General features: G+C 44.9%; 1 protein-coding gene across 1 annotated transcript in view; it reads left to right on the top strand.

Moving 5' to 3' along the window:
• The window catches only part of LOC120556522 (USP6 N-terminal-like protein), a 31,373-nt gene extending 17,236 nt beyond the window's left edge, over window positions 1–14,137 (top strand). Inside the window, exons 7-13 of the mRNA XM_039796164.1 lie at window positions 1,315–1,363; window positions 4,532–4,652; window positions 6,123–6,217; window positions 7,333–7,507; window positions 10,721–10,837; window positions 11,499–11,651; window positions 13,188–14,137. Of these exons, the coding sequence (XP_039652098.1) occupies window positions 1,315–1,363; window positions 4,532–4,652; window positions 6,123–6,217; window positions 7,333–7,507; window positions 10,721–10,837; window positions 11,499–11,651; window positions 13,188–13,834 (1,357 nt within the window). The 3' untranslated portion in view covers window positions 13,835–14,137. The remainder of the gene's footprint in view (window positions 1–1,314; window positions 1,364–4,531; window positions 4,653–6,122; window positions 6,218–7,332; window positions 7,508–10,720; window positions 10,838–11,498; window positions 11,652–13,187) is intronic.
• Window positions 14,138–14,900: the final 763 nt, after the last annotated feature.

Here is a 14,900-nt window from a genome sequence, read left to right as displayed (position 1 = left end):
TGTATATATATGTATGTGTTGGTCAGTTTGTCTGCTTGACAATCTGATTTTGCAGCAATGTAATTGAAGTGAGATGAACAAATGTAGATAAAACAGATGTTGACAAAGTTTCCTTTTGGGGACATCATTTGAAATTGGGGAAAAATTTGAAGTTGGAAAAAAGGTAATACATTGTAATATATCGCAGAATATTGCAATATGTTTGAAATCGCAATAAGTGGGGCCTCTGGTGATTCCCACCCCTAGAACATATTCACATTTAACAAGCTGACATCAGAGAAGTTTTACATAAAACAAGCCGATTATCAAAATAGTTGGTTAATTAACCCATTAATTCAACTAATCGACTCATCTTTGCAGGTTTTTGCAGGTTTTGTGTATAACATTTTTACGTTTCCAGGTTTCAGAATTCCTCCGTTAGGATTTAAAAACACAAAAGTGTCCGTTTCGTTTTTGCGGAGACCAGTTTTATTTTCTGCGACCTCTGTGTGAACTGAGCCGGCTGTGTTTCGGAGAGGGAACCTGATCCCGTCACAGTGTGATGTCACCGACAGTTTTAATAGACCGCAGGCCTGTTTTGGGAGCGGCAGTGGAAAAGTCTGCGGCAGCGAAATGTTTCAATATTTAACAGGAGTTCAGCAGCCGTGCAAAAAAGCAACCTTTTTATAGAGACTGTGAAGCTGTGTCGTCGCTTCAGAGGCTCACTCTCTGTTCTCTCTGTTCTCTCTGTTCTCTGTTTGGGGTTCTCTGTGTTTTCCTCTTCTTCTTCTTCTTCTTCTTCTTCTTCTCAGTCTCATAAGCTCTCTTTATTATAGAGAGTTTGTGTATGTTTGTACCCCAGTTTACTTTAAACCAGGGGTGTCAAACTCAACTCCACTCAACTCCACTAAGGGCCACACTAGAACATGAGAATCACAGACATGTAGAGGTTATTCACATGCTTTTATTTCATCGAAACTGTCAAATATCTTTGGCTGTATTAGTGCATGTCTCATATAGTCTCACTTACAGTTTGGTCGACTTAAAGCCCTAACAAGTCAGCAAAAAAACGTTCCTCGCCATTATAGAAAACGCAACAAAAATGGTGAAAAATGTTCTTCTAAACTTGACATTTTCAGCGTGTACCTTGCTAGCTCGAAGGTTGTTGTTGTTTCGGGCAATTATCCAATTAGACATGTACTTCCGTTGATCCAGACTAGTAACGAATGGCGCACACACTCTATAGTGGAGCAGACAGGAAACAATGTCGGACGCAAATCAGAGCCACATCATTCAGACATTTTGTGAATAGCTTTCTTCCTCTCCTCTCTGCAGGCAGCAGGCTCTTTTCCATGTCCTCTCTGCATATTCAGTCTACAACACAGTAAGTGGCTGTTCCTTCATCGCATGAAACACGCAAATACCGCTGTAACTTGATTTAACTGATAAAAATCTATTGCAAGTTTCCTTTTTCCATATTCCTGTTTTCCACTCGTGGTTGTGGACAGTTAAGAGCGTGCTGATACAGAGCTTTGTGTATCTGATTAACGGTCCGGATTTTATTATCACATCACATTTTTTAAATCCACAGCTGGTGGAAATTAACCGTATTAAAAGTTTAGAGCACGTGTCAAACTCATGGCCCGTGGGCCACATCCGGCCACTCGCAGATGTTGATCCGGCCCTCATAAACATAAACTGGGAAGAACGTAGCGGGCTTCAGTCCCTTAGAAAACGGCCACACAAGGGTTTTTAAAAGTGACAGAACACCGAACCAGACAACACCAATATACACTTCTGTTAAAGCTTTAGTGCGTAACTTTTTGATATTAATGAACGTTGCCAAATGAGCTGCTACAAAGATAATTAAGACTATCAGCTCCGCACCACTCTCTCTGCATCTCTCAGTAGGACTATGTTCAGAAGATCGTGGCGTCCGGCAACTTTCCCGCGCAGAAACTTGAGTGCAGATAATGACCTCTTCTGAAGAGTCTGTCATGTTTTTATAATCCTCCGTGTCCTCCTTGGCTACTAGCAACTGTGTGGAGAAGGGGTGGGGGGAGGTGGGGGGGGAGGTGTGTGATCACGGGAGGCTTGTATCACGTGGACGCGCCGACAGTTTTGTGTAGAACTCCTCACGGGGTCGACAAAACGACGCACTATAGAGAGGCGAGTACGGTGTAGGTGTGCTTTTCTTTTTGCATCGTTTCTGTATTTGCAACACGTTTGTGTATTTGGTGGCGTTGTGTGTATTTGGTGGTGTTGTGTGTATTTGGTTGTGTTGTGTGTATTTGGTTGTGTGTATTTACGTTTGTGTATTTGGCGTTGTTTGTGTATTTGTGGCGTTGTGTATTTGTGGTATGTTGTGTATTTGTATTTGTTTGTGTATTTGCGTGTTTGTGTATTTGGGGGCTGTTTGTTGTATTTGGTGTTTGTTTTGCGTATTTGTGTATTTGTATGGTGGGTTTATTTGTGGCATGTTGTGTATTTGGTGGCTTGTGTGTTGTGTGTGTATTTCGTGGCGTTGTGTGTATTTGGTGGCGTTGTGTGTATTTGGTGGCGTTGTGTGTATTTGCAGAGTGTTTGTGTATTTGGGCGTTGTTTTATTTGGTGGCTTTTTTTATTTGTGTGTGTGTTGTGTGTATTTGGTTGCGTTGTGTGTATTTGGTCGTGTTGTGTGTATTTGGTGGCGTTGTGTGTATTTGCAGAGTGTTTGTGTTTTTGGTGGCGTTGTGTGTATTTGGTGGCGTTGTGTGTATTTGCAGAGTGTTTGTGTTTTTGGTGGCGTTGTGTGTATTTTGGTATGTGTTTGTGTATTTGCAGAGTGTTTGTGTTTTTGGTGGCGTTGTGGTATTTGGTGGCGTTGTGTGTATTTGCAGAGTGTTTGTGTATTTGGTGGCGTTGTGTGTATTTGGTGGCGTTGTGTGTATTTGGTGGCGTTGTGTGTATTTGGTGGTGTTGTGTGTATTTGGTGGCGTTGTGTGTATTTGGTGGCGTTGTGTGTATTTGGTGGCGTTGTGTGTATTTGGTGGCGTTGTGTGTATTTGGTGGCGTTGTGTGTATTTAAGTGCTGTGCATGTGTACGGTTGGGTATCGTTTGGATTTTTACGATTCCGATGCCGAACCGGTACTTTTTAAAACGATTACGATTCCTAAACCGATTCTTGAAAAACTGAAAAATGACATCAAAGAAAGGCTCTTTTAGGGAGTTTTTTTTTTTTTAAATGTTTTAATTATTTAAATTTAACAATATATTAAAGGGATACGCCACCGTTTGTTGAAATAGGGCTCATCCCGGTCTCCTCTAGCTGTAGATAGGTGAGGTCTCCTCTAGCTGTAGATAGGTGAGGTCTCCTCTAGCTGTAGATAGGTGAGGTCTCCTCTAGCTGTAGATAGGTGGGGTCTCCTCTAGCTGTAGATAGGTGAGGTCTCCTCTAGCTGTAGATAGGTGAGGTCTCCTCTAGCTGTAGATAGGTGGGGTCTCCTCTAGCTGTAGATAGGTGAGGTCTCCCCTAGCTGTAGATAGGTGGGGTCTCCTCTAGCTGTAGATAGGTGAGGTCTCCTCTAGCTGTAGATAGGTGGGGTCTCCCTAGCTGTAGATAGGTGAGTTTTCCCTAGCTGTAGATAGGTGGGGGTCTCCTCTAGCTGTAGATAGGTGGGGTCTCCCCTAGCTGTAGATAGGTGGGGTCTCCTCTAGCTGTAGATAGGTGGGGTCTCCCCTAGCTGTAGATAGGTGGGGTCTCCTCTAGCTGTAGATAGGTGGGGTCTCCTCTAGCTGTAGATAGGTGGGGTCTCCTCTAGCTGTAGATAGGTGGGGTCTCCTCTAGCTGTAGATAGGTGGGGTTTCCCCTAGCTGTAGATAGGTGGGGTCTCCTCTAGCTGTAGATAGGTGGGTCTCCCCTAGCTGTAGATAGTGAAGGTGGGGTCTCCCTAGCTGTAGATAGGTGGGGTCTCCCTAGCTGTAGATAGGTGGGTCTCCTCTAGCTGTAGATAGGTGGGGTCTCCTAGCAGCTGTAGATAGGTGGGGTCTCCCCTAGCTGTAGATAGGTGATGTCTCCTCAAGCTGTAGATAGGTGGGGTCTCCTCTAGCTGTAGATAGGTGGGGTCTCCCCTAGCTGTAGATAGGTGGGGTCTCCTCTAGCTGTAGATAGGTGGGGTCTCCTCTAGCTGTAGATAGGTGGGGTCTCCTCTAGCTGTAGATAGGTGAGGTCTCCTCTAGCTGTAGATAGGTGGGGTCTCCTCTAGCTGTAGATAGGTGGGGTCTCCTCTAGCTGTAGATAGGTGGGGTCTCCTCTAGCTGTAGATAGGTGGGGTCTCCTCTAGCTGTCGGGCCACCGTAAAAACCTGCACATTTAGCACATGAAACAACAATAAAGCCAACACATGAAACAAGCATATTAAAAGCAATTAAAACAATAAAAGCAGTATCTATCTGTGGAGAAACGTATGACTATTTTACGTGGAAGGCTAGTCTGAAGAGGTGTGTTTTGAGTGTGTAAACGGCGAATGGAGTGGAAGCATTACTAACCCTGCCCCCCCCTCCCCCCTGCAGGAGGTGAGCTACTGCCAGGGCATGAGTCAGATCGCCGCCCTGCTGCTGATGTACATGAACGAGGAGGACGCCTTCTGGGCGCTGTCGCAGCTGCTGACCAATCAGAAGCACGGCATGCACGGTGAGACGGCGCCAGCCAACAAATCATTTTTTGGGGCATTTGGCCTTGAATGTTTAGGACAGTTGTAGACAGGATAGTGGAGAGAGAGAGAGAGAGAGAGGGGGAGAGAGAGAGAGAGAGAGAGGGAGAGAGAGAGAGAGGGAGAGAGGGGGAAGACATGCAGCAAAGGGCCGCAGGTTGGATTCCAATCCTTGGCCGCTGCCAGTTATTCAGATATAACTTTTCATCCACGTACGCAACGTTCATGACGCATTCAAACGAGGCCACGCCCCTTTAGGAGACAGGAAGTGTGGACCACTGGCGCTGCTTGAAATGCTCTCTCTTTAGTATAGAGCAGGGCTCTCCAACCTTTCTTCATCTGAGGGGTACTTTAAAATAACAAAAGTAGCCAATGGCTACTTGCATCACATCGCTTACATTTATTTACACAACACACAGACGCTGAATGAAGCTACTGTTTGCTGAAATCGCAATAGCCAAAGCTTATGAAAAATCATGTCTATTTTAGACTTCTTTTAGCCCACAAAGTTAGCACTGACAATATTCCCATCAGGGTCCAAGAAAAAGTTACCACTTTATACGTCTATGGCCCACAAAGTTAGCTACTTCACATTTAATATCGGGGTCATTTTGTGTCTGTTTGTCAACCTATTGGCGAGCTACTGGACACCTGCTCGCCAGCTACCGGTAGCTCTCCAGCTACTTGTTGGAGACCCCTGCATTAGAGGAGCCAAAGTGGCTCACTTTTTAATTATATAACTTAAAATCATTAAAATCAGACACATAAAATGCCGGTACAGATAATCCTCGAGCCTGATGATTGGTTGATACCTTGTGGGGGGGGCGAATTTCTTCAAATAAGCCGCACTTTCGCCGCATAAATTGCTGATTTTCACGTAAAATATTTGGTGCTTGCATGATTTCATAATCCCCGCATTTTCGTTGCAAAAAAAGTCCCATAATATATCTTAGCAGAAAGTTGAAAAATGTTGCGTTTACTTCACACAAGAGCAGCCCCCTGTTGCCATGGAAACGTTATGAAGTGATGTAATTACGCGATGTGAACATCAACGAAAAGTGATGTTTTTTCTCTTTTTCATCAAACCGCTTTTGCAAGTTCTTGCAATTTCATCGCATAAAACTGCATAAATATCATATAGCATATTCCATCGCATTTTTTAAGAAAATGTGCCGCATAATCAAGGATTTTTGCCCCGCAACAATCACAAAAAAACTCATATTTTTCTGGAAGGACTGCCTAGTAATGACTGAGACTTACACGGGGTACATGGGGCGCACGCTCTACCAGGTGAGCTACCGGGGCGCCCCCTATAAACAGGTTTTCAACATGAAGTGCGACAAAAGAAAAGGGAATGAATGTTGAAGTCAGTGTCCTCTCAGGGCCCTGTTACTGGTTACACAGCGGGATTAAACAGTCTCTCTCTGCTCTCTCTGTTCTGTCTTCTTCAGGGTTTTTTGTTCCCGGGTTCCCCAAACTTCAGCGATTCCAGGCACATCATGATCAGATCATTTCCAAACTCGTCCCCAAGCTGAAGAAACATCTGGTGAGATCTCAGCTGATGGTTTCCTAACAGAACGAGGGAACTGCCTGTAGTGGAGCAGGGCCTCTAGAGATTAGTGGAGTCATTTTTCATTTAAAAGGAGTAAAAGTTCTCTTAAATGTGAACAGTTTCTAGGCTGAAACACTGATCCACATTTTTCACAATTTTCTGACATTTTGGAGACAACTAATTTATTCATCCAGAAAATAATCAACAGATACATCGACGATTAAAATGATCATTAGTTGCAGCCCTATTGAATCTCTCTCTCTCTCTGCCCCCTCTCTCTCTCTCTCTGTCTCTTTCTTTCTATCTCTCTCTCTCTCTCTCTCTCTCTCTCTCTTTCTTTCTTTCTATCTCTCTCTCTCTCTCTCTCTCTGTTTTTCTCTTTCTTTCTCTCTCTCTCTGCCCTCTCTCTCTCTGCTCTCTCTCTCTCTCTCTCTCTCTCTCTCTCTCTCTCTCTCTGTCTGCTCTCTCTCTCTCTCTCTTTCTCTCTCTCTCTCTCTCTCTCTCTCTCTCTCTGCTCTATCTCTCGCTCTCTCTCTCTGCCTCTGACAGCACTAACTGTCTCTCTCTCCCTCGTGTTATATCTATATGTGTTACAAGTAGCTGCTTTATGTATGTGTCTCTCTCTCTGTATCTACTTCCTATGTCTCTTCCTCTCTCCATCTCACCTCCACTTAATAACACAGCGACGCCATATTGAAAGAGCAGCCTGTCAGGCCTGTCACTTCCTTCATTATCTAGAGCACATGTGTCAGACTCAAGGCCCGCGGTTGATCTGCCATTGATCTGCGATGACGCGACACTCAAAGCAGAATTTGGCAGATTTACCGACTTTGAGACCCAGAAATTCCCCGAGAAGCAGCAGAGTTCTCATATTCAGGCTGTGAGCCTGCTTCTACAAATGTAATCTTTGTTTTGGTAAATTCTATCATGGCTAAGGAACGTTTTTACTGACTTCTGTAGGGCTTTACGTCAAATGAAATGCTACAAAAAACGTCAGAAACAAAGCGACAAAAACGTCAAAAAGAAGCAACAAAAAGCGACAAATGTCAAAAAAGAGACACGTAGTAATACCGTCAAAGATACGTGTAGTGACGCGTTCGTCCAATCAGGTGCAGCCGTCGCGGCTGTCGGAGGGTGGAGCCTCCTTTTCTTTGCTTGTCAGCTGGTCAGTGAAGAGAAACGGAAAACTGCTAGTGGTTCACCAAGCGTCCAACGCTGGGAAACGGTGCGATCCCTGCCGCATAAAACGCCACCGTGGACACGAGCCATACGGGTCTGACAACGGTATGGAAAGGATCCCTACAGAGATAGATCCTTTTTATTTATAAGTGCTCCTATTATGCTCATTTTCAGGTTCATAATTGGATTTAGAGGTTGTACCAGAATAGGTGTTACATGGTTTAATTTTCAAAAAACACCATATTTTTGTTGTACTGCACATTGCTGCAGCTCCTCTTTTCACCCTGTGTGTTGAGCTCTCTGTTTTAGCTGCAGAGTGAGGCATCTCACTTCTGTTCCATCTTTGTTGGGAGTCGCACATGCTCAGTAGCTAGGTAAGGACTACTAGCCAGTCAGAAGCAGAGTATGAGAGCGTGCCCTGACAGTACCTAGGTAAGGACTACTAGCCAGTCAGAAGCAGAGTATGAGGGTGTACCCTGACAGTAGCTAGGTAAGGACTACTAGCCAGTCAGAAGCAGAGTATGAGGGCGTGCCCTGACAGTACCTAGGTAAGGACTACTAGCCAGTCAGAAGCAGAGTATGAGGGTGTACCCTGACAGTAGCTAGGTAAGGACTACTAGCCAGTCAGAAGCAGAGCATGAGGGCGTGCCCTGACAGTACCTAGGTAAGGACTACTAGCCAGTCAGAAGCAGAGTATGAGGGTGTACCCTGACAGTACCTAGGTAAGGACTACTAGCCAGTCAGAAGCAGAGTATGAGGGCGTGCCCTGGCAGTAGCTAGGTAAGGACTACTAGCCAGTCAGAAGCAGAGTATGAGGGTGTGCCCTGGCAGTAGCTAGGTAAGGACTACTAACCAGTCAGAAGCAGAGTATGAGGGCGTGCCCTGGCAGTAGCTAGGTAAGGACTACTAGCCAGTCAGAAGCAGAGTATGAGTGTGTGCTACGCTAGCAGCTAGGCGAGCATTATAACGTGTGTTCCAAAGTGACCATGTGTGTCTCTGAAGTAAAGGCTGGACTACAATAGAGCTGTTTGGAGCAGTTGGTGAACAGTGTTTTCTGTTGGAGATGGTAAGGATGGACTTTCGGCTTTTTCACTTTGTAAACCTATTACGTGCACAAAAAAAGATGCATAACACAATAAAGGAAAGGGGAAAAAAGCCCAAAAGCATAATATGAGCACTTTAATATGAAACGGCAAGTCATTTTCCAAGATATCCCTAAGAGGAATGTGTCAGATTGCCTTTTTCTAAAGATAATTTTACACGATTTCAGCATAAAAACCTCCGGGTGAAATTTGAGCTCTGGGACATTGCATTATAAGAGAGAGCATTAAGAGCTGTTAGGCTAAACCGCTATTAGTCTCCTCCGTGCATTCCCACAATCCTGTGGTGGTGGTCTGGCAGGATTCAGCCGCTGTCAGCACTTCTCTGTCCTGCGGAGTGGCTGGGCTCGGAGCGTCTCTGAGGTCTGGGAGGGAACCCAACAAACCCTCCTGACTCCAGACTGACATGTGATACCGCCTGCAGCAACACATCCAGACCAGTAGCAGTGATATCAGGGTTCAACTGTTTGAACAAGTTTAAATTTTTTGTTTAATTTTTTTAATTTTTTTTAATTTCTTTTAATTTTTTTTTTTAATTTTTTTTATCTACTTGCCCAAAGTCAGTTTTTTTAAACAATTTTTATTTTTAGGAATTTTTTTAACGTAGAAAAGAAACTCAAAAAAATACTTCAAAAGTACCAAAAAGAAAGCAGAAAAAGCATTTTAAAAAAGCGAGAAAAACAAACATAAAAAATCCAAACTTTGAAGAAAAGAAACTCAAAAAAAGACTTAAAATTAAAAATAAAAACACGTCAAAAGTACCAAAAACAACACTGAAAAAAACATTTAGAATAGCGTAAAAAAAACAGTCAAACGTTTGAAGAAAAGAAACAAAAAAAACGTCAAAATCACCAAAAAAAGCTGCAAAAAGCTTTTAAAAGAAAGTGTCAAATGTTCAAAAAGAAGTCAAAAAGGCTGAAAGCATCAAAAGCATTAAAACAAATCTCAATAAAGTCATTTTTGATACGATCCTGCCTGAATGGAGGAAGTGGGTTATTATATTTAATTGCCCGGCCTCGGGTTTTACTCTCCGGGCCCTATTTTAACGATCTGAGCTCACGGTGTGGAGCGCCTGGTGCAGGTGTGTTTAGGGCGTGTCCAAATCCACTTTTGCTAGTTTGACGGTGGTAAAAAGGGTCCGGGCGCCTGGTTCTAAAGGGCTCTACTTAGTGTCTTCATTAATCAGAGGTGTGTTTTGGGCGTAACATGCAATCAACCAATCAGAGATCATCTCCCATTCATCAACCAATCAGAGATCCTCTCCCATTCCCTTTAAAAGCCAGGCGCGTTTGCCTCAAGATAGCAATACGCCCAGAATGCACCTGAACACACCTCCCTGTAAGACCAGCACGCCCATAATGCACCTGAACACACCTCCCTGTAAGACCAGCACTCCCAGAATGTACCTGAACACACCTCCCTGTAAGACCAGCTTGCCCAGAATGCACCTGAACACACCTCCCTGTAAGACCAGCACGCCCATAATGCACCTGAACACACCTCCCTGTAAGACCAGCACGCCCATAATGCACCTGAACACACCTCCCTGTAAGACCAGCACTCCCATAATGCACCTGAACACACCTCCCTGTAAGACCAGCTTGCCCAGAATGCACCTGAACACACCTCCCTGTAAGACCAGCACGCCCAGAATGCACCTGAACACACCTCCCTGTAAGACCAGCACGCCCAGAATGCACCTGAACACACCTCCCTGTAAGACCAGCTCGCTCAGAATGCACCTGAACACACCTCCCTGTAAGACCAGCTTGCCCAGAATGCACCTGAACACACCTCCCTGTAAGACCAGCACGCCCATAATGCACCTGAACACACCTCCCTGTAAGACCAGCACGCCCAGAATGCACCTGAACACACCTCCCTGTAAGACCAGCTCGCTTCAGAATGCACCTGAACACACCTCCCTGTAAGACCAGCACGCCCAGAATGCACCTGAACACATCTCCCTGTAAGACCATCGCGCCCAGAATGCACCTGAACACACCTCCCTGTAAGACCAGCACGCCCAGAATGCACCTGAACACACCTCCCTGTAAGACCAGTGCGCCCAGAATGCACCTGAACACACCTCCCTGTAAGACCAGTGCGCCCAGAATGCACCTGAACACACCTCCAAGGATACAAGATAGGACCCCTTTTTAAAAAATATATATATATATATATTTTGATCCCGTTTTGAAGTGACGGTGACTGGTTGTTTTGGCGTTCTTGCAGACGCCGTTCACACTGACCCTTCGGCTGTGGGACATCTTCATCCTGGAGGGAGAGAGGCTCCTCACCGCCATGTCCTACACCATCCTGAAGATACACAAGAGTAAGGACCAGTAGAGCTGGGACAGTCCACCAGTTGGCTGTACAATTCATTGTCTCAGAGATGATTGTGATTAACTGTATAAATTGTCTTTCAGTCAAAACAACACCAGGATATGTCTTTTGGTTATATGTCATATAAGTTCATGTGACCCAGATAGTCAGTCCCCTCCAGAAACATCGTGATTATGCGATCGCATAATTCAACGCATAATCAGCCAAAGTCTGCATATTTATATTCAAATAAGCCGCATTTTCGCCGCATAAATTGCCGAATTCCGCGCAAAATATGCGGGGCTTGCATGATTTCATAACCCCCGCATTACTGCTTGCTCTTGAGGGACTTATTGTAATTGTTGGGGCTTTGTAAATTATAGAGTGTGGTCTAGACCTACTCTATCTGTAAAGTGTCTCGAGATAACCTATGTTATGATTTGATACTATAAATAAAATTGAATTGAATTGAATTTTCGTTGCAAAAAAGTCCCATAATATATCTATATATATATTAGCAGAAAGTTGAAAAATGTTGCGTCCCTGTGTGTCACTGTGTGTGTGTGTGTGTGTGTGTGTGTGTGTGTGTGTGTGTGTGTGTGTGTGTGTGTGTTGGCGTGTGTGTGTGTGTGTGTGTGTGTGTGTGTGCGTGCGTGTGCGTGTGCGTGCAGAGCGTCTGTTGAAGATGTCTCTGGAGGATCTCCGAGAGTTCCTGCAGGAGAGGATCTCTCAGACCTTCTTCCACAGTGACGACGTGATCATCGAGCAGCTTCAGGCCTCCATGACCGAACTGAGGAAGATGAAGCTGGACCTTCCTCCCCCAGGTACACAGCTGTTTGGCAACGGCTACAACCTCAATATGCACTGAGGGACAAAAACCTATTGATTTTTAAGATATTACTTCTTAAATGTGTGCAACTAGGGCTGGGCGATATGGAGAAAATCAAATATCACGATATTTTTGACCAAATACCTCGATATCGATACCGGTTCGCTGGGAAAAAAATTCTAAGATTTGGGCAGAAACCGAAGCGAGCTGAACAGTGGACGGGATGGGAGATAACGTTATTCTCTGTGAAACAAAGTCAGTCCAGAGGGCCAGTAGAACTGACTTCTTGCAGCCTGTGTGTTTTAGCGCCATCCTGTGGTGTTCAAGAGGAAGAGTCGGAAATAATAAATCCACATTTCCTTTTTGATTTAATGTAGCGCATTCATTAAGAACAGTAAACAGACAGTTTCACCGGAACCTTTAGTAGGTGTCCTACATCAGTGGTTCCCAACCTGGGGTCCGGCAAAGATCACAGGGGGGCGCAAGTCTTTATCTGGTTTGAGGTTGAGGAAAAAAAAACAAAATATTTGCACATGTTAAACAAATTATGATAACACATATATAATGTATACAAAAGTCGGTATGAAAACTATATATTTTGCTGTATCCTCGTTTTTCCTGCCGCCACTGCATCACTATTTTATGAATGAAACATGGCGGCGAAACGTAACAGTGCTGATAACTCCTCTGTATCAAAAAAGAAAGTAAGGCTCTATCTCGAGAGTTACCTCAACTTCGGTTTTGGGGGGTGTAATGGGAAAAATTACATTTAAGCATAATTCCTTATAATTTTATGTTTTATTTCTATTTTAATTCTCTCACAAATGCTGAAAGAGTCTATCTCATTTCCCACATGTAGATTTTGATTCTAACTTTGTGAGACATCCAGTCTGGAACATTATGTGAGCACTGTTTGCCTGAACCGATAAAGGTACAAGGTAACCCTAGAAACTCTCTAGTTTTCCCATGCCAGTTAAGATGTAACTGGGGGGTGAAAGTCGTACAGGGAGGAGGAGGTGAGATGTCTCCAAGATGTCTCTTGTATTCCTCTGATTGTCTTCATGTGTATCAGATTGTCTGTCAAAATTGTAGCGTCATAATAATCCAAGTGCGTGTGTGCTGTCACTCTGAAGATGCATATAAGCCTGGTGTTCTGTTCACTCATTTGAGAAACTGACTCCACACTGGGCTGCGGCCTTTTGTGAAATCATGTTGCTCCTATATTTGCAAATATATCTTTTAATAAAATACAAAAACCCAACTTGGTTTTAGTCTCAGACTGTCTTATTTGTTTCATTTTACTAAACTCTGAAAACTTCATCCCTGCTGCAAAGGAAACTTCCACGACAGGGGGCTCAGCTTTTCTTAGACATGAGTAGGGGGGGCGCCGAGGAAAAAAGGTTGGGAACCACTGATCTACATCACTTTTTAAAGGACACCCTGCAGCCAATCAGAATGGAGTATTCACCCAGACCGTGGTATAAATTCCAATGAATGACTTTTTCTTTCAACCTTTCTGTTTCGTTTTCAGGCAAGCCTGATGAGTTGCCCCGTAAGCCTCTGGGCCAGGAGCCGCCGGTGCTGCTGAGTCCGGTTCAGCCCTGCAGAGGGAAGCCGTCCTCCGCCAGCGGGCTCCCCAGAGCGGGGGGGGGCCTGAGCCTCCACATCATCTCCCACCAGCCAGACTCCATCTCCCCAGACCAGAGCCCCTCCAAAGACCCCAGGGATCTGGACGCTGTGGACGACGAAGAGGAGGAGGAGGCCCCGCTGCCTTCCCCAGACCCCATCATCATCCACAGCCGGGCGCCACTCACCCCCGATGGCTCCCCGCTGACGGGGCCCCCACCTTACCGGCCCCCGGGGGGCGAAGAAGTAGATAACATGAAACGGCAGATTTCAGACGCCTCCACAGAGGAGGACTCCTCTGCTGCCAACCCTGACCGATCCTCCAGCACGCTCCCGCGGACGCTTTTGGCGCCCGTGGCCCAGGCGGCCTCGCCGGCTCTGGGCCCGTCCCAGTCAGAGAGCCTGTCGGCAGCAGAGAGGGCCGAGGACCGTTACCTGGCCCGGCTGCTGGAGCAGGCCTCGGCTCTGCCCGCCAACAGGAACCCCAAACAGAACCAGGACTCGAGCGAAGCGTCGGGAGAAAGCACGCGCTTCGGACATTTCATGAAATGAGCAGATTTATGGTAGAGCCTAGACCGCACCCGATGAACGCCAAGGTCAACACAGAGCGTACTGCACAGGCGTCAACACTAAGGGCTCCTGACCTGTACACTGGCTGCGTGAGCGTGGCGTGAGCGTGTCAGCTGCGTGGCGTGTCCGATTATATTTCGGCTCCCATGGTAACAGGTTAGAGCTTCCACACCGCTTGTGTGACACGCAAGCAGTGTGGAAGCGTTACCAGGCAAAATAGAATATGAAAAGATGTTTATACAGTACAGGCCAAAAGTTTGGACACACCTTCTCATTCAAATGTGTTTCCTTTTTATTTTCATGACTATGTACATTGTAGATTCTCACTGAAGGCATCAAAACTATGAATGAACACATATGGAATTATGTACTTAACAAAAAAGTGTGAAATAACTGAAAACATGTCTTATATTTTAGATTCTTCAAAGTAGCCACCCTTTGCTTTTTTTATTAATAAGGGAAAAACTTCCACTAATTAACCCTGACAAAGCACACCTGTGAAGGTAAAACCATTTCAGGTGACTACCTCATTCAAATAGTCATGAAAATAAAAAGGAAACACATTGAATGAGAAGGTGTGTCCAAACTTTTGGCCTGTACTGTATGTCATTTAGACACGTTTTGACATAAATGCAGATATACATTTATATTATATTAATTTAAAAATAATAATAATTATATTAATAATAATAATAATAATATTATATATTAATATTAGTCAAATATTGCACCTGTCAATACAGAAGGAAATATTCTGGAGCCTATTTTGCCGTCAATACTGCCGACGTTGTCTTTCTCTGTAATCAGAGCCACGCTCACGCCACGCAGCCAGTGTGCAGGAGGCTCTTAGTAGTTTGTTGATTCAATCGACAGATCTCCAGAGGAAATGAATGACTCCCGGTGGTTTCGCTGCCGTGTCTACTGTGCCAATGTGAAGGCTTCCCGTCTGCCATCAAAGTCGAAGACCGACTGTGACCGAGTATAGAGCTCAACGGTGACCACTAAAGCTGGGCAATATATGGATATTATATCGATATCGTGATATGAG

This window comes from Perca fluviatilis, chromosome 3, assembly GCF_010015445.1.
Source record: "Perca fluviatilis chromosome 3, GENO_Pfluv_1.0, whole genome shotgun sequence".
Classification (NCBI taxonomy): Eukaryota; Metazoa; Chordata; class Actinopteri; order Perciformes; family Percidae; genus Perca; species Perca fluviatilis.
Note: the sequence above shows the minus strand (reverse complement) of the source record. Positions and strands in the feature narration are given on the sequence as shown.